This window comes from Globicephala melas, chromosome 1 (genome assembly GCF_963455315.2).
Source record: "Globicephala melas chromosome 1, mGloMel1.2, whole genome shotgun sequence".
Taxonomy (NCBI): domain Eukaryota; kingdom Metazoa; phylum Chordata; class Mammalia; order Artiodactyla; family Delphinidae; genus Globicephala; species Globicephala melas.
Window position 1 is genome coordinate 50,412,051 of NC_083314.1, and position 18,840 is coordinate 50,430,890.

The 18,840-nt window shown below is 36.7% G+C and overlaps 1 protein-coding gene across 3 annotated transcripts in view; it reads right to left on the minus strand.

The window, feature by feature from the left end:
• The window catches only part of AXDND1 (axonemal dynein light chain domain containing 1), a 66,078-nt gene that overhangs the window by 43,828 nt on the left and 3,410 nt on the right, over nucleotides 1-18,840 (minus strand). For all 3 annotated transcript variants that reach the window (XM_070043875.1, XM_060295785.2, XM_030875334.3), the window contains exons 5-10: nucleotides 16,623-16,743; nucleotides 15,517-15,602; nucleotides 13,341-13,397; nucleotides 11,306-11,408; nucleotides 9,929-10,050; nucleotides 45-185 (exon numbers count right to left, since the gene is read on the minus strand). In XM_070043875.1, coding sequence (XP_069899976.1) covers nucleotides 45-185; nucleotides 9,929-10,050; nucleotides 11,306-11,408; nucleotides 13,341-13,397; nucleotides 15,517-15,602; nucleotides 16,623-16,743 — 630 coding nt within the window. The remainder of the gene's footprint in view (nucleotides 1-44; nucleotides 186-9,928; nucleotides 10,051-11,305; nucleotides 11,409-13,340; nucleotides 13,398-15,516; nucleotides 15,603-16,622; nucleotides 16,744-18,840) is intronic.

Here is an 18,840-nt window from a genome sequence, read left to right on the forward strand (position 1 = left end):
TTTACTCTCTTTAGAGACAGGGCTTTGATAAGCACAGTTTTTACCTGATCAGTTCCTCAATAACATTATTAAAATTGTACAGTTCTTCTAAAATGCGCTGGTCCATCACTCGCTGAGTTACCATGTCTTTGTAGAAGTCAGTCATATGCCAGGCAATTTGATCAAGCAGTTGTACATACCGCTCTCTGTATGAGAAAGAAGGAAAACAAGACATCATGCAGAAGAAAAGGAAAAACAAACCAGAAAATATGTGAGAGAGAAAGTAATGTTAGGGAAAGAAATAGAGAACAGATACTCACAAAAGATATGTGGGGAGAAAAAGACAGAAAAAGAAAAGGATCTAGGCTGTGAATTCCTGCCATGCTCATGAATGAATGCGCATTCCAAGTGAATGAACTGTGGAGAATTTTAATCAGAGTCATAAATATTTGGAATATAATGTCTGAGATATAAAACAAAATAAGGACTTTTTTTATTTCTTCTTCTAAATTATAAACTCTATCAGGATAAAAACTATGTCTTACGTATTTACAAACTTACAACATCTAACAGAGTGCCTTGAATATAGTGGAATTTTTCTAAATAGTTTTTTTGGTAAATAGTTGAATTCATGAATAAAACCACTTACTCAAACTGACCCAAATGTAAAAAGACACTAACTGTTTAAAAATAAACAAAGACAAAGAAGTCTTTAAGTGCTAAGAAGTAATTTCTCTTGCTTCTGAATAAAACCAAACAAAATATTTGGAAATGATCACAGATGATAAATTATAAATACTATAACTAAGCAGTCTTCATTTATTTTAAAGGTGATCTAGGTATTGTATTCTAAGCCTGAGACCCTAGAATTTTAATATCTTTGAGTTGAAATAATCATTTAGCTTGATCTCTCACCCACTGACAGAAAGAATTATCCAGCCCTTGCTTAAACACTTAAAGTGACAGGGAGTTTATCAGCTCAATGTGCAGCTCATACATTGGGACGTATCAATTTTTAAAACACCTTCTTTAAGACCCTCCCTCATGGCAATATAGAGACAAAATATTCTGAAGAGCCCTCCCATTACAACACAACTATATCCATGATAAAGCATACTTCTTGAAGCATTACTGGGCTCACAGAAAGAAATAGAAGTCTCTAGGGATGAAAAAACAACAACAAACTAAATATGGTAAGCTAACAATGGAGTGTGAAGTGGTAACCAGTATTCACTAGGAAAACCCAAGGTCAGAGGTGGCCCAGTAAAAATACCAACATTGCGTCCCAGAGACTAAGTCTTGGGCTTTCTTCAAAGTGGGCAACCTGGGAGTAGGGCTATTGGATGAAGCCAGGATTCCAGAAAAGAAAAAATACAAATCATCTCTTCAGGAAGCATCCATGATTTATACCCTGAGGATTTCATGATTAAGATTAGCCAAATATTAGTCACACAAGCAAAGACTGGAAAATACTCATGTAAATAAACCATCATGAATGAGACGCAGAAGAAACAACACACAGTAGATTTAGATACCAATGGTCTTCATATATTAGAATTATCAGATTTAGAATACAAAACTATGTATGAAATGTCTGAGAAATAAAAGATGGAATTTGAACATGAATAAGCAACAAAAAACTTATCAAATATGATGAGACAGATATGGACACAAACCAACAGAACTCTCAGGGGAAAAATGTAATTATCAAACTGTAAAACTCAATAGATGAGTTACAGCAGAATAGATGTAGCTAAAGAGAGTATTAATGTCCTGGAAAAAATACCCAGAATGCAGCACAGAGACAAGGAGGTGGAAATTATGAAATAGAGATAAAGAGACGAAGAGCATAGAATGAGAAGATCTAATATAAGTCTAATCAGAGTTCCAGAAAGAGAAAACAGAGAGAATAGAGAACAGACATTCATCAAAGAGATCATCACTGGTACTTCTCCAAAACTTATGAAGGACATTAATTTATACATAGGATTGTAGTACAGATATAGGTGCAAGAAATAAAAAAAGAAATCCAGAGGAACCAAATACACTCTCCTTCCTAAAATAACAATGACAACAACAAAAAAAGACACAGTATGTGAAACAATTTTTGACACTGGGTATCAAGCAATGAAAGAAAGTGATTCCTGAGACACCAGAAACAAATAAGGTAAGCACTATGATTGCTCCAACTTGCTGGCCTGAGAGAGTTTTCAGGCCATGCAATAAGGAGATGGAACCCATGAGGACCCCACTGGACTCCCTAATTTAAGGAGACAGAGCTAAGAGTCTAGAAAGATGAAAGTGGCTAGAGTTCAGAGGACAAGCTACCAGGGAGAAAAGAGCTGCACAGAGAGCTCTGGAGGTCTACAGAGGGTCCCCCTCAAGTATTCAGCTAAGTAATGATCAGGGCATAAATGTGAAGAAACTTTCTGAGACCAGGGAAAGAACCATCTGAAAGGATCAAAGGTAAGAGTGCCTGGCACTCACACATGGCTCAAAATCATGCCTGTTCCACCTAGCCAAACTGGAAAAATTCATGATTCATGAGGCAGTGGATAGAATACAAAGAAAAGTCTAGTCTCAGTATTCAGGAATAATTAGCCCTAAATTGAGCACTGTTCTGGTCCTGCCCAAAGGTCCCAAAAGGTCAAACTGTTTTCAAGTAACAGTTGTGTCCCAGAATAAAGCTCAAGAATATTTTTAAGAGTACAAAAATACATAGTATCCAATAAGATAAAATTCACAATGTCTGCCGTTCAATCAAAATTACCAAGTGTGCAAAGAAGTAGGAAAACACAACCATGAAGTGAAAAATCAATCAATCAAAACTGACCCAGAAATGGCATAAGTGTTAGAATTAACAGATAAGGGCATTAAAAGTTATCATAACTATATTCCATATGTTCAAAAAGTTAAGGAGCATAACTGATTCACTTTATTATAAAGCAGAAACTAACACACCATTGTAAAGCAATTATACTCTAATAAAGATGTAAAAAAAAAAAAAAAGTTAAGGAGACATGGATAGTATTTTTTAAAAGACCCTAACTGAGCTTCTAGAAATGAAAACTACAGTGTCTCAGATGAAAATACCACTGGATGGGATTAAAAGCAGATTAGATACTGCAGAAGAAAAGATTAGTGAAATTGAAGATACAGCAATAGAAGCTATCCAAAATGAACAGTAAAAGAGAAAAAAATAAAGATTTCAAAACATCAGTGACCTGTGGGATAATTTCATTATTAGTGGCCTAATATATGTGTAAATAGACTCCCCTGAAGAGGGGAAGGGCAGAAAAAATACTTGAAGAAAAATGAGCCAAAAAATTTCCATATTTGATGAAAAATATAAATTCACAGATCCAAAAATCTCAATGAATACCAAGCATAAGAAACATGAAGAAAACTACACCAAAACACATCATAGTCAAATTGTTCCAAAGCATATCATTGTTCCAAAGCAATGATATTCTGGCATTAAATGCCCAGAATTTAATGAATTCCACAAAATAATGGTCAGGAAATTTTTCATCAGATTAAAATTCAAGTGAGAGTAAAGAAACCAGTCTGGAAAGACCACATAACATATTACCTCAACTGTATGATGTTCTAGAAAAGAGAAAAAGGATAGAGACAGTAAAAAGATCAGTGGTTACTGAGGGTTCAGGGTGAGGGGGGATGGGAAGGGAGGAGGGATAAATAGGTGATGCACAAGGGTTTTTAGGACCATGAAACTATTCTGTATGATACTGTAATGTTGTGATACCGACTGATACCATATTTTGAAATCAACATGGACAAATTAGTGTGCTTTCCATGTGTAGTATATTTCACTAAGAAAACTTGAAAGAACTGTGGATGTTTAGCTTAACAGAATGCATAAGAGGAAGACAAAAAGCCTGTTTTCAAATATTTAAAGAGCTATAAGATGAAAGGAAGAATGGACTTCTTTTGAGGATTTTTAGAGTACAAAATTAGGATTAGCAGGTAGAAGTTATAGGAAGGTAGATAACACTTATATAAAAGAGGTGTTTAAATTTTTTCTTATGTGAAATTTGATACACAAAGTAATATCGGCAATGTAAATGAGGAATCACAATGATGAGATGACTACTAAGGAACACTTCGTAATTTTGATTAAGATATAATTTACATGCCATAAAATTCACCCTTTAAAAGTGTATGATAATGTGTTTAGTATATTCACAAAGTTGTGAAACCCTCAACCTATCTAATTCTGGAGTATTTTCATCATCCTCAAACACCTCTTAACGGTACCCGTTAGCAGTCACTCTCCATTCTTCTTTCTCTCATTTCCTGGCAACTACTAATCTACTTTCTGTCTAGATTTGCCTCTTCCGGACATTTCATATAAACTGAATCATACAGTATGTGATCTTTTGTGACTAGCTTCTTTCACTTAGCATAATGTTTTCAAGGTTCATCCATGGTAAATCATGTATCAGTACTTCATTCCTTTCTATGGTTGAAAAATATGCATTTGTCAAAACCCATAGAACTGTATAACAAAAGAATAAACCTTAATGTAAACTATGAACTTCAGTCAATAATATTGATATATTGTTTCATTACTTATAACAAATATACTACATTAACACAAGATGTTAATAATGAGAGAAACTGTATACAGAGGACAGAGGGGTATAGGGACACTCTCTGTATTATCTGTTCAGTTCTTCTGTACATCTAAAACTATGTTTTTTATAAATTTATTTTATTTATTTATTTATTTTTGGCTGCGTTGGGTCTTCATTGCTGCATGTGGGCTTTCTCTAGTTGCGGCGAGCGGGGGCTACTCTTGGTTGCGGTGCATGGGCTCCTCATTATGGTGGCGTCTCTTGTTGAGGAGCACGGGCTCTAGGTGTGCAGGCTTCAGTAGTTGTGGTGCATGGGCTTAGCTGCTCCATGGCATGTGGGATATTCCCGGACCAGGGCTCAAACCCGTGTTCCCTGCATTGGCAGGTGGATTCTTAACCACTGCACCACCAGGGAAGTCCTAAAACTATTTTTTTTTAAACTTTTTATTTTTTAAAAGAAAGTAAGGTGAACACATTTTTTAAAAAATGAATAGGTAAGTAACAAGCTGGGTGAAAATATTAAGTATAGTCAATCCTTGAACACTGCAGGGGTTGGGGTGCCCACTCCACTGCAGTTAAAAATCTGTGGACAGTCATCCCTTGGTATCTGTGGGGGATTGGTTCCAGGATCCACTGTGGACACCAAAATCCAACGATGCTCAAGTCCCATAGTCAGCCCTCTGTATCTAAGGTTTCAAATCCACAGATTTAACCAACCATGGATCATGTAGTACTCTATTTATTAGAAAAAAAAAAAATCCATGCTTAAGTAGGCCCATGCAGTTTAAACTCACATTGTTCAAGGGTCAAATGTATGTATGTTTTAAAATACATTAAAATATATGTAAATATAAAATAAAATTATATATATAACAAAAGACTAGTTTCTGAGATGTATAAAGAACTCCTAAAGCTCAATAATAAAAAGACAAACAACCTGATTTAAAACTAGGCAAAAGATTTGAACAGACATTTCACGAAAAGAATATATGGTCAAGAAGCTCATGAAAAAGTGTTCAACATCAAAAGTTGGCAGGGAGGGACTTCTCTGATGGTCCAGTGGTAAAGAATCCGCCTTGCAATGCAGGGGAGGTGGGTTCAATCCCTGGTCAGGGAACTAAGATGCCATATGCCATGGGGCAACTAAGCCTGTGTGCCACAACTACTGAGCTTGTGTGCCTCAACTAGAGAGACTGCATGCCACAAATTACAGAGTCCATGCGTTCTGGGACAAGCACCACAACTAAAGAGCCCACCCGCCCTGGAGCCTGCACACCACAACTAAAGAAGAGAAGAAAAAAAAACCCGCATGTCACAACTAGAGAGAAGCCCGCGCATCACAGCAAAGAGCCCACGTGCTGCAACAAAAGAGCCACATGCCTCAACAAAAAGATCCCACGTGCTGCAACTAAGACCTGACACAGCCAAAAATAAATAAATCTTAAAAGAAAAAAAAAAGAGTTGGCAGGGAAATGTAGGTTAAAAGCATAATAACATACCATTATACAACCACCATAATGTCCAAAATTAAAAAGAACTACATAACTAAATGTTGGCAAAAATATGGAGCAACCAGAACTCTCACACACTGTTAGCAGGAGTATATAATGGTATATACTGTATATAATGGTACAAACACTTTAGGGAAAAGTATGATTATCCTCCTGCATGCCGTGAGGCATGGCCAATAAATAAATAAATAGATAAACTTAAACTTACTTTATCATGTTTTGTACAACATGGGGAATATAGCCAATATTTTTGAATAAGTGTAAATGGAAAGTAATCTTTAAAATTTGTGTAAAAATAAACAATTTTTGAAAAAAATTTAAAAAAACAAACTTATGAACTAGCAATCCCATTTCTACATATTTACCCAAGAAATGAAAGCACATGTTCACAGAAAGATTCTTACAAGAATGTTCACAGTAGCTTTATTCATAATAGCCCCAAACTGGAAACAGTGCCCATCAATAGGAAAACAGATAAAGTGCGTTTTGTTCCATTCATACAATGGAATACCACTCAGCAATAAAAAAGAACAAATTGCCCATACATGCACAATGTGGATGAATTTCAAAAACACGCTATGTGAAAGAAGCCTTACATAAAAGAGTGTATACTGTATGATCCCATTTGTATGAAGTTCCTAAATAGGCAAAACTAATCTAAGATTCAAAGAAGTCAGAACTTCTGGAGAAGGAGGGGTGGGCATTTCCAGGGAAAGAGCATTAAGGAACTTTGTGAGGTGGCCGTAATACCCTATATCTTGATAAGGGTTTGGGTTATTTAAGTGTATGTATCTGTCAAAAGTCAACAAATGCAGACAAGATTTGTTCATTTTATTATATGTAACTTTTACTTAAAAAGGAAAAAATGGCAAATAAATAATGAACTCTGATTAATGACAGACACGCTGAAGTATCTGAGGGAAATACACTGATGTCTGCATTTTACTTTGAAGTACATGAAGTTGGTGGATAAACAGAAGCATGGCTAGATGGATAGACAAGCAATAAAGTGAGAACAGTATAATGTTAACGGCAGAATCTAGATATATGTGTGCTTACAGTAAAATTCTTTCAAATTTTATATGGGTATTTGGAAATTCCCTTAATAAAATATTGGAAAAAATGAAAATAACAATAATTGAAAAATGTCAGATGCCTGCATCCAAAGATATTTATAGTGTCAACCAAAAATAATTACTGCAGTAGCCCTATTTCTGTGTAATCTGAGTCTTATTCAGCTTATAACCAATCTGTCATTCTTCCCTCTATAAAAAATGGTTATTATGAACCTCTATTTCATATGAAACCCTCCTTCTACAGTAACAGGCCTAAGAGACAGTCGCATGAAAAGCAGAGACACACACAAGCTGATCAGAAAGACACAGAGCAGGGACTTCCCTAGTGGTGCAGTGGATAAGAGTCTGCCTGCCAATGCAGGGGACATGTGTTCAATCCCTGGTCCAGGAAGATCCCACATGCCATGGAGCAACTAAGCCCATGTGCCACAACTACTGAGCCTGCGCTCTAGAGCATGAGAGTCACAACTACTGAAGCCTGCATGCCTAGAGCCCGTGCTCTGCAACAAGAGAAGCCACTGCAATGAAAAGTCTGTGCACCACAACAAAGAGTAGCCCCTGCTCTCCTCAACTAGAGAAAGCCTGGGCACAGCAACAAAGACCCAATGCAGCCAGAAAAAAAAAAAAAAAGAGCAGAAAACTATAGTGACAAGCAAATGGGGCTGACACAGAGTATTTCCAGGGCATGCATGGTGTTACCATTTATTGGGGACAGCTACTGGATTCTCACAACAATCCTGTGAAACAGGGAGGACTTTAGAAGATACCAGGCTCAGGACAACAGAAGTCTTCCTCATTGAAGGTAGGCCCTAGACCTTCAAAGAGCTCCTAACACAACAAAATGCCGGACAATAGATCATTCTGGACCTACTGAATGTTTCACCATTTCACAAACACATCATGAATGTTTGCAGCAACCACCCTGAAACCTCATTGCTTATCCCCACGTACTGTGTATTCTTAAACTCCAACTCTACCCCATTCTAAAACCTTAGCTTTGAAACCCTATTCTGATCCTAACTCTGGCACTTTAGAGTTAGTATTTTTGTCTCCCTAGTGTCTGGCTCAATTTTTCTTAAAGAAATTTGGCTTTGACTTGCCTGCCTATCTCTTTCTGTCTAGACTTCCTGGAATAGGGCCCCACCCTATTTTGGCCCCTAGAAGCTAACTCCTGAAATCAGCTGGAAGAGTCCCACTCACACCAATTCCTCATTAAAGGAAGGTTTGGATACACAGTTAGTTATCTACTTCCTCTGCAATGATTCCTCATCTATCTCTCCTGGCTTTGTTCTTAGAGTGACAACTGAGCCTTTAGTTGCCCCTATCCTCATTCTAATTGGGCATTCTGAAGCTCTTGATGGTGTTCCAACAACTTACCCCTTAGTATCTATTCTTGACCAGTCTCCTATTAATGGCTTTGCTCCTAGTTTCTCAGCACTGTCAGATAGGCAGACTCTGTTTCCACAAATCAGATAGTGGCTAATAGGGCAAGTTCATATTATTAATTCCCATTCAGGAGAAACAGATATTCAGAGAAATCTAATAATTTGCCTATGGTTTCATGGCAAGATGTGTAATTTGAACCCAGTATTCTAATTCTACTATTCCTTTCTGCTTTTGGAAAGTGCCATAGTCATAAGGAAAAGAATTATAGTAATAATAGTTATCATCATCATCTATAATAATTATCGTATTGAGCGCCTACTTCTGTGCTTGCATTATTCTATGAAGCATCTTAATGCCTGACACAGAGTAGAAACTCAGTAAATATCATTTAAGAATGGAAAATTTTCACATAGTGGGACTTCCCTGGTGGCACAGTGGTTAAGAATCCACCTGTCAATGCAGGGGACGTGGGTTCGACCCCTGGTTCAGGAAGATGTTACATGCCACCGAGCAGCTAAGCCCGTGCGCCACAACTACTGAGCCTGTGCTCTAGAGCCCACGAGCCACAACTACTGAGCCCATGTGCCACAACTACTGAAGCCTGTGTGCCTAGAGCCTGTGCTCCACAACAAGGGAAGCCACCGCAGTGAGAAGCCCACACACCACAATGACGAGTAGGCCCCGCTCACCACAACTAGAGAAAAAGCCCGTGCATAGCAATGAAGACCCGATGCAGCCAAAAATTAACTAAGTAATTAAATTAATTTTTTTTAAAAAAGAAAAATTTTTACATAGTTATTGTCTTCATTTACAAATAAGCAAACTAAGGGGTAGACTTTTACCAAGGTCACACACCTAGATGATGATTTAAAATCAGACTGGTCTGTCTCCAGAATCTATACTGTTTCTACTTTTCCATGTAGCACTTCACTCCCAATCATAAAAGAATATGGTGCCAAACATCCCAACAGAAATCACCTTAAGGAAGTTCTCAACTAATATATTTTTACTATAGAAAATATAATAGAAATGCACTTAGGTCCCTTATTATCAATAGAGAAATTACTTTTGTGATTTTCTTTTTTTTTTTTTTTTTTTTTTTGCGGTATGTGGGCCTCTCACTGTTGTGGCCTCTCCCTTTGCGGAGCACAGGCTCCGGACGCGCAGGCTCAGTGGCCATGGCTCACGGGCCCAGCCGCTCCGCGGCATGTGGGATCCTCCCGGACTGGGACACGAACCCGTGTCCCCTGCATTGGCAGGCGGACTCTCAACCACTGCGCCACCAGGGAAGCCCTGTGATTTTCTTAAAAGCAGATATAAATATAATTCTAATATAAAATTCAGGAGGAAACTGGGGTACTCCAATAACAGCTCTAACCTGATTTTGGATAGTAGTTCTCCTCTATCTGCACAGTCCACACTGACTTGTCGAATAAGTTCATGAAATACTATATTATAAATGGTCTGTTCCTTCTTCAATATATGAAATAGTTTGTGCATCTGGCAAAAGATAAGTAAGATAATCAGTATTTATTACAGTCTTGCCAGTAAAAAACATCTTAGGAGGTAAGCACTCAATGTGAATAAGTTTTAGAAACACCTTGATTAATTTGTTCACTTACATTTTCCTTTATAAACATATATAAAAAATGATATATTAAAAAAAAATCTATGTCTAATCATGCACCTTTTTATATGATGCACTGAGAAAGTCACAATATCACCACTATGTTATACCTGCCAAAAATACAAAACCTGAATTGAATAAGTACACATCAGACAAACCAAAATTAAGGAACATTCTATAGATATTGAGGTCAAGAAAAACAAAGAATGGTTTCAGATTATAGCTGTCTAAAGGAACATGACAACTAAAAGCACTGTGTGATCCTAGGATCCCAAAATGGAGGGGAAAATAGCTATAAAAGCCATTACAGGGACAATTAATAAAATTTGAAACTTGAATATGAACTATATTAGATAATACTATCATATCAATGTTAAATTTCCTGATTTTGATAACTATATTATGGATATATGAGATTGTCCTTATTTATAGGAAACATACCCTAAAATGTTTGGTGATAAAGAGGCATGATGTTGCCAGCTTACTCTAAAATGGTTCAGAAAAAAACCATACACATAGAGATACACAGAGAGGGAAAGAGAATGACAAAGCCAATAGGGCACAGTGTAAACAATTACCAAACCTGGGTAAAGGTTACAGGAGTGCCTTATATTGACCTTGTCTATAAGTTTCAAATTCTATAAAAATAAAAACTTATAAAACAAAAGAGAAATAGCCCCATAAAGAAAAACATCTGTATCTATGTAAGACTGAAAGAGCTCTTTTATTAGGTGCAAAATAAAAATTATAAGTGATAAGAAAGCATGGTTTAATTGGCAATGTTTTTAGTGGTACATAAAATAATAAGGGTCTTATAATCAGTGGTGCCTTATATTCAATTAAATACAATAATAATGACTAAAAATTAATTATACAATGTTTACCACATGCCAAGCACTGTCCTAAGCAATCTACATTCATTATGTCATTTAATCTCTACAACAACCCTATGAGGTAAATAATATTATTATCTGTAATTTACAGATGAGGAAATCAAGGTACAAATACATTAAATGACCTGCCCAAGGTCGTCAGCTAATAAACGGCAGGGTCAGGAGTCCAATCCAGGCATTCTACCTCCAGAGTGCATGCTCTTAACCACTGGTTTACATTGATCTTTGTAATTACCTTGGTTGGCCCTGTATATGCCTGATTTTCCACACCAGCCCTCTCTAGCATAGCATCCATCACATCATTCAGCTGGACCACTTCTACTCTTTTATTAGGTTTCCTAAAAGATTAAGATGGCAGACATATATAATTAATGTTACAATAGGTCATGCTCAGATGGCAAAAGGAACATAATATGTATAAAGAAAATGTACATACTATGGAATATTAATGGTATTTTAAAGCGTTATACCTATATGTACAATACTAATCTAGTGGGATATCAATAATACAGTAAAACAAAATACAAAAACAAAACAAAACAAAAACCAACAAAAATGCAAATAGTATGATCCTCTTTTTCATAAAAGAAAATAATGTTCCACCTCCCAAAAAAACTCTATACCCCTATTGTGTAAGATTGTAAGAACACAGAAAAATGTGGAGTAATAAACACCAAGCTGGGCTTCCCTGGTGGCGCAGTGGTTGAGAGTCCGCCTGCCAATGCAGGGGACACGGGTTCGTGCCCCAGTCTGGGAAGATCCCACATGACACGGAGCGGCTGCGCCCGTGAGCCATGGCCGCTGAGCCTGCGCGTCCGGAGCCTGTGCTCCGCAACGGGAGAGGCCGCAGCAGTGAGAGGCCTGCGTACCGCAAAAAAAAAACAAAAAAAAAAAACAAAAAAAAAACACCAAGCTGCTAAGATCCGCTACTTCACAATATAAAAGAAAAGGGACAAGGGATAGATAAGAAAAGAAGCCTAAAAAAAAAAAAAAAAAAGAAAAAAAAAGAAACGAAGCTTATAGCAAAATGGAGAAACACTAATGGTTATATTTAGAATATAAAAGTATTTAAAATATGATCCAGCAATCCCACTTGAAATCGGGATCTTGAAGAGAGGGACTTCCCCGGATATCCAGGGGTTAAGAATCCATGCTTCCACTGCAGGGGGCACGGATTTGATCCCTGCAGGGGACTATGATACTGCATGCCGCATGGTGTGGCCAAAAGAAAAAAAAAAAAAAGGATCTTGAAGAGACATTAACACTCCCAAGTTCACTGAAGCACTATTCACAACAGCCAAGATGTGGAAACAACCCTTGATCCATTGATGAATGGATAAAGGAAATGTGGTGTGTGTGTATACATATATATATGTATACACACACACACATACATACATACATACATACTGGAATATTGTTCAGCCTTAAAAAAAGAAGGAAATTCTGCAATATGCAACAACATGAATGTCCCTAGAGGACATTATGCTAAGTGAAATAAGCCAGTCACAGAAGAACAAATACTGTGTGATTCCACTTACATGGGGTATCTAAAATAGTCAAACTCATAGAATCAGAAAGTGGAATGGTGGTTTGCAGGGGCTGAGGGGAGAAGGAAATGGAAAGCTGCTCATCAATGGGCATAATATTTCAGTTATGCAAGGTTCTACAGTTCTGCTGTACAATACTGTGCCTATAATTACAATATTGTATTGCACACTTAAAATTTTATTAAGAGGATAGATCTCATGTTAAGTATTCTTACCACAATAAAATAAAATTTAAAAACAAACCCAAAAAAAACCATTTAAAATGGTAAAAAAAAAAGTGTTTTTAGCACTTTGATATTATTATAAATACGTAAAAAAACAATATGCAGGGCTTCCCTGGTGGCGCAGTGGTTGAGAGTCCACCTGCCGATGCAGGGGACGTGGGTTTGTGCCCCCGTCCAGGAGGATCCCACATGCTGCGGAGCAGCTGGGCCCGTGAGCCATGGTCACTGGGCCTGCGCGTCCGGAGCCTGTGCTCCACAACGGGAGAGGCCACAACAGTGAGAGGTCCGCGTACCACAAAAAAAAAAAAAAAAAAAAAATCAATATGCAGTTGGACAAATGAAAACACTGATCAAATGATAGAATTGTAGGCAATTATTGTCTTGGCTTTCTGCAGTAATTTTAATATTTTTGTGTAATAAAGTACCAATAAAAAGAAGAATATGTGTATATAGTTATTCCTTCTTAGAAACACTCTCAAAAATAAACAATACTTACATGGATGGGAAGAGCAATAGTCTATTTTCACTATCTGTGAGGAGAGTAGTATATTTGCTGCAATAAATAAGACAGGTAAATATTATTGTAAGAAAACTGTCTGGTCTATTTATCACATAACAAGACATGAAAAACTTAAGACCTCACAGAATTGAGAAGCTTGGAGACAATCAGAAAGGTCCATCGTTTTACACACAAGAGGATACTTAAATAGCCTTAGACATCTACAGACACAGATATAATGATACTTATCACATTTTAAAAAATTTTAAGTAAAAGAGCTTTAATCACATTCCTCAGTGTATCACAATACAAAAATTTCTTTGATTCATTAAGAAAAATGACATTTCAAAGGTGGAAGAATGTTTTAAGGCCACTGAAGTCAACAAAGTTAAGTGACTAAACAGGTTATAAAATTAATAAGCAGAGCTGAAACTAGAAGCCAAGCTTCCTGATGCCCAGCATATTTATCTGTCCTCTGGAAGTACTTGCTTATACCTAAATGGGTATCACAATGAGAATCTCATGGTAATTCTTCAAATTCATTATTATTTATATATCTTTTTTCTTCCCCTAGTTAAAAAACACTTCCTTTGGTTCTGCCCCCTACTGGAACACAGTTGGTTAATAAGGTCCACTTTCAGAATTTAGATTAGTGAAAAATATTCAGGGAATATAAAGACTCAAAAACGTTTCAAAAATGAGTATGTGAGAGGGACTAGAAGCAATGATACCCCAGGAGCAATGAGTACATCTAGCACCCAGATCTTGGTTTCTAAGAACGCTTCTACACTAAAAGGCAAACAGTACTCCGTGGAGAAGTGACTCATAGCTCACTCCAAAGCTGGAGCTGGGAAATACAAGATGAACCTGAAAATCTTATTGAGCCAGAAAATAAGAGAACATTCAAAGAATGATGGGGACATGCCTAAAGAACACAAGAGCCAGCTCAAAGGATCTGGCATTAGCAAAATCAGGAAAAATTTGAACATCAATGATAGCAAAGAATTATAACTCACTGAAAAAAACAGAAATCTATGAGTCTATATTGTAAAATGGCAACTAATATATACAAGAATGATGGAGCTAAAAAAGTCATCAAAAAGATCTATAAATAGTGGGTTACAAGGAAATACACACTAAAGTATTTGGTGGCAAAGGGTCATGAGGGACTCCAACTTACTCTTGAATAGTTTAAGAGTGTGTGTGTGTGTGTGTGTGTGTGTGTGTATTAAAGCAAATAAGGCAAAATGTAAACACTCAGTGAGTCAGGATAGAGGGTATACAGGAGTTCCCTGTCCCATTTTTGTAACTTTTTTATAATTTTGAAATTATATAAGAATTAAAAGTTACCCAAAAAATGAGTTCCGTTTAGTTCCCTTTGGCAAAATATTGTTCTGAAACCCACCATCATAAGGAAATGCCATTTAACATACATATTGGATAAGGTAAAAAGAGTGACAGCTTCTGAGTATTTTACTATAAAACCTAATCCAAAGTTCTAGTTTTTTAAACTATGAAACATTCAAGTGTTGTTTCAGAAAATAAAAGCAAGATCCCATTTTCAATCCCATTAGCAGAAATCAAAGAAAACTTGAAATGACTAGTCTGAAGGCTGGAGCTAAGCCCTAGAGTGTGCATTATAGATTCCAACTTAGAGGGCTACTTTCCTTTGTCATTGCTCAAAACCATTCCCAAAGAGGCACAGCAAGCGTTCAGAACAAAGATCTATTTTTTTTTTAATTCAAAATTAAACAGTAGGAAAAGACAGAGAACGATTTAATCTAAACTAAAATCTCAAACTCTCTTTTTAAATTGAAATATAACTGATCTACAATATTATGTTAGTTTTAGGTATACAGCAAAATGATTCAGTTATATATTTTTTCAGATTTTTTTCCATTATAGGTTATTACAAGATATTCAATATCTTGTAATAGCACAGTTCCCTGTGCTATACAGTAAATTCTTGTTGCTTCAAACTCTTTTAAGTAAGACTTTTTTCATTAGTTTTTGATACCTTTCTTAAATTGTATTAGGATGGTAAGCCAGATGTTTACTCACTTCAGTGTAGATATTGCTTGGGAACATGAGTGAACTGCTCAGGTTCCTCTATGTCTGGGAAGTAGGAAACAGTTCAACTTGTCAGATATTCAGTATATACCACAGTACTCACTCATCATAACACTCCAAACCTGAAACTCCTGTATTTGACACAATATGAAATTCTTCAGGAATCAAAGTATCTGTTAGTTTCTTTGGCTTAAAAAGAAAGAAAGAACAACAAGAATGAAAACAAGCAGATGAAAAAAATTGAGTTTCACAAATCCTAATTTCTATACCAAAGGGATACTATTTATTAAGAGATTTTGATCAGAGAAATAACAATATTAGTAATATGGGTCATGGCAAGGAGTAATAAACTTTTAGCAGAGCACAAATTAAAAAATTAGCCAAGGGGTTTCCCTTGTGGCTCAGTGGTTAAGAATCCGCCTGCCAATGCAGGGGACGTGGGTTCGACCCCTGGTCCAGGAAGATGTCACATGCCACCGAGCAGCTAAGCCCGTGCGCCACAACTACTGAGCCTGTGCTCTAGAGCCCACAAGCCACAAATACCGAGCCCATGTGCCATGAAGACTGAAGCCCGCGCACCTAGAGTCCGTGCTCCACAACAAGAGAAGCTACCGCAATAAGAAGCCCATGCACCACAACAAAGAGTGGCCCCCGCTCACTGCAACTAGAGAAAGCCCACGCACAGCAACGAAGACCCAACGCAGCCAAAAATAAATGTTAAAAATAAATAAAATTAAAAATTAGCCATGAATTAAAGAACAATCTTGGTTTTAGTATTAATTACACAAAAATCTATTGACTTTAAAATTCAATAGGAATGTAAAATTTACCTTAGCAACAAGCCAAAAATAAGAATTCTACAATTCTTTTTTCTGCCTTTTTTAAAATTGAAGTACAGTTGATTTACAATGTTGTGTTACTTTCAAGAATTCTACAACTTTAAACTGTTGGTTTCTTTTAAAAAAAAATCTAGTCTCCTACACTGTATTATCCAGATTAAAGTAAATAACTGTAGTTTGGAAAATGGCTTAAAATAAGATATGTTTGATCATCTCCCACTAAATGCCCTTTTCTAGAAATAATTAGAAAGTGCTATGAAAACATAAACAATGCAGGTTGTTATAGTATGACATGGCTTTATATTTGGGGGAAATTTTTTTTTTAAGTAGAGAGAGGGAGAGGAAATTATTTGTCAAATACTTTATTTACCTTATGAGGCACAAGGACACCATCACGTGACTGTAATGAACGGTCCATTTGTGGGGGACAAACTGTGCTCTCCCTAGTCTCTCCTTTAACATATTTAACATCGTACAGAAAAGAAATATCCCTAAAAGATAAGAAAAATATATTTACAAAATAAATTTTGTCTGGCTACTGGATAAGAGTGGGTAAAGTCCACACACATCCTTCTAGTGGATACAAAGGGACACAAAACTGGTCTCCTTACCTCATACTTTACTAAGAAGGCTGAGGCATTAGGGTTTTCCCCCCCGCACTCTTCCTCTTCTCCAGGTCAAATTTCTCATTCGCCTTTCCTTCAGCCTCATGTTAAGATATATTCTCTTCCCCAGGATTATTTCCTCCACTTAAGTCCTTCATTTCATCTTTGCCCACATCCTTGGGGACCTCATTCCATCAATCCTAATTTCTGTGTATTTCCTTCTCTCTTGGAACATTCCCCCTGGTCTATAACTCAAGTCTTCTCCCCTTCTAAAAATCTTCCCTTGACCATACATTGTTGTCAAGTTACCTTGATCTATCTATCTCTCACTTTCTGCTAAACATCAGACTTCTTAAAATTTCCCTGCAGTTGGGAAATCATTCTCCAGAAAGCTGAGGATGACTTTCTACAGCTAAGTCATCAGTTCTCATCTTCCACTATTTTCCTGGAATATTTTCCAGGGTTGATCACCTCTCTTCTTAAAAACACTCTCCTCTCCTCTGTCCTCTGTATGACTGGACTCTCCTGGTTCTCTCATCCTACCTACCCCTTCTTGAACATCTCTGTGACCTCCTGCCTACCAAATGGAAATGCTCCACAACGTCCTGTCCTCATCCTTCTGTGCTCTCCCTATACTTTCTCCCTTGGCAATGCTATCAAATCTCACCTTATCATATTTGTTACCTCTAGATATGACTGAATAATTCTCCTTCATTCTCACTTTTCACGCTTCTATATTCACTAATTCTGTCAGTTAGCAGCACCACTCTACTCATCAAAAATCTCAGCATCCATAATTGATTCCATCCCATCCTTTGTCCTCAATATCTGTCACTAACACTTATTAATTTTACAGTCACCCTCCTCTTGTCTCTTGCCAATGCCAAATCAAGGTAACTTTTGCCATGTAAGGTACCTTTTGCCATGTAAGGTACGTATCCACAGGTTCCAAGGACTGCAGTGAGGACATTTCAGGGAGGTCATTATCCTGTCTATCACACTACAGATCTTCACATTTTAAAAAGTTCCAACTCAGATGTCATTTGACATTAAAACTTTAATGTCAGTTTATTGCTGCATTCAGATATAGCTAATTGTTTTTTCAAAGTACTTCAAACATCTCATAACTACTAATTATTATATAGTAATAATTATAGCCATGGTCTGATGGCATAAAATAAAGTACCAATACTTATGACACCAAAGCCCCAGGACACAGGAATGAAGAGCCTAAATTTCTACCACTTTTTCTAGCACTGAGACATAGCTGAGTAATAACACCTTATATTTACATAGCAGTGTATAGTTTTACAAGTGCTCTTGCATTCATTATCTCATTTGTGCTTTCTATATCCCTGGAAGGTACACAAAATGGAGCAAGTCTATTATTCCCTTTTTACAAGTGAGAAAATGGAACTCAGAAAGACTAAATAACCTACCCAAGTATTAGTAACTGTAAACTTACTATTAAGTGATATTTCAGTAAGGAGCATGGAGGGAGTAAATTTTTTTTTGGAGGGAGTAAATTGATAAATTAACCATACACAGAAAATTAGCAGATTACAATCTTCACAGGGAAAATGTTGTAATTTTGGATATTTTTAGGAATGATATAAAAACAACAAATATAATTTGCTGATTTGATCTAAAACAGTGTAAAGGTTAAGGGTTCGCTTTGAGGAAAAGCAGGGATTAAGCACTTGTTTTTCAAGGTTTTGCAGGTCATGAAGCTATGTTACCTAGCTCTTCTCAGATGTGCAAATAAAAGAGGCCCTAAAGTCTTCTGCCTGATATTTTCCCTTCTACTAGGGTACAACAAAGAATAGGAGAGTAAGGGGACAAGTACATGAAGGCATGCAAAAGCAAATTTAAAACAAGTGAAAAGTCAACAGAGCCAGCACGTATTGCCATCCTCTTGATAATCATCATACACAAAAAGGTAGACCCATGTCCTCTTCAGATTGTATTCTGGTTCATTAAAGA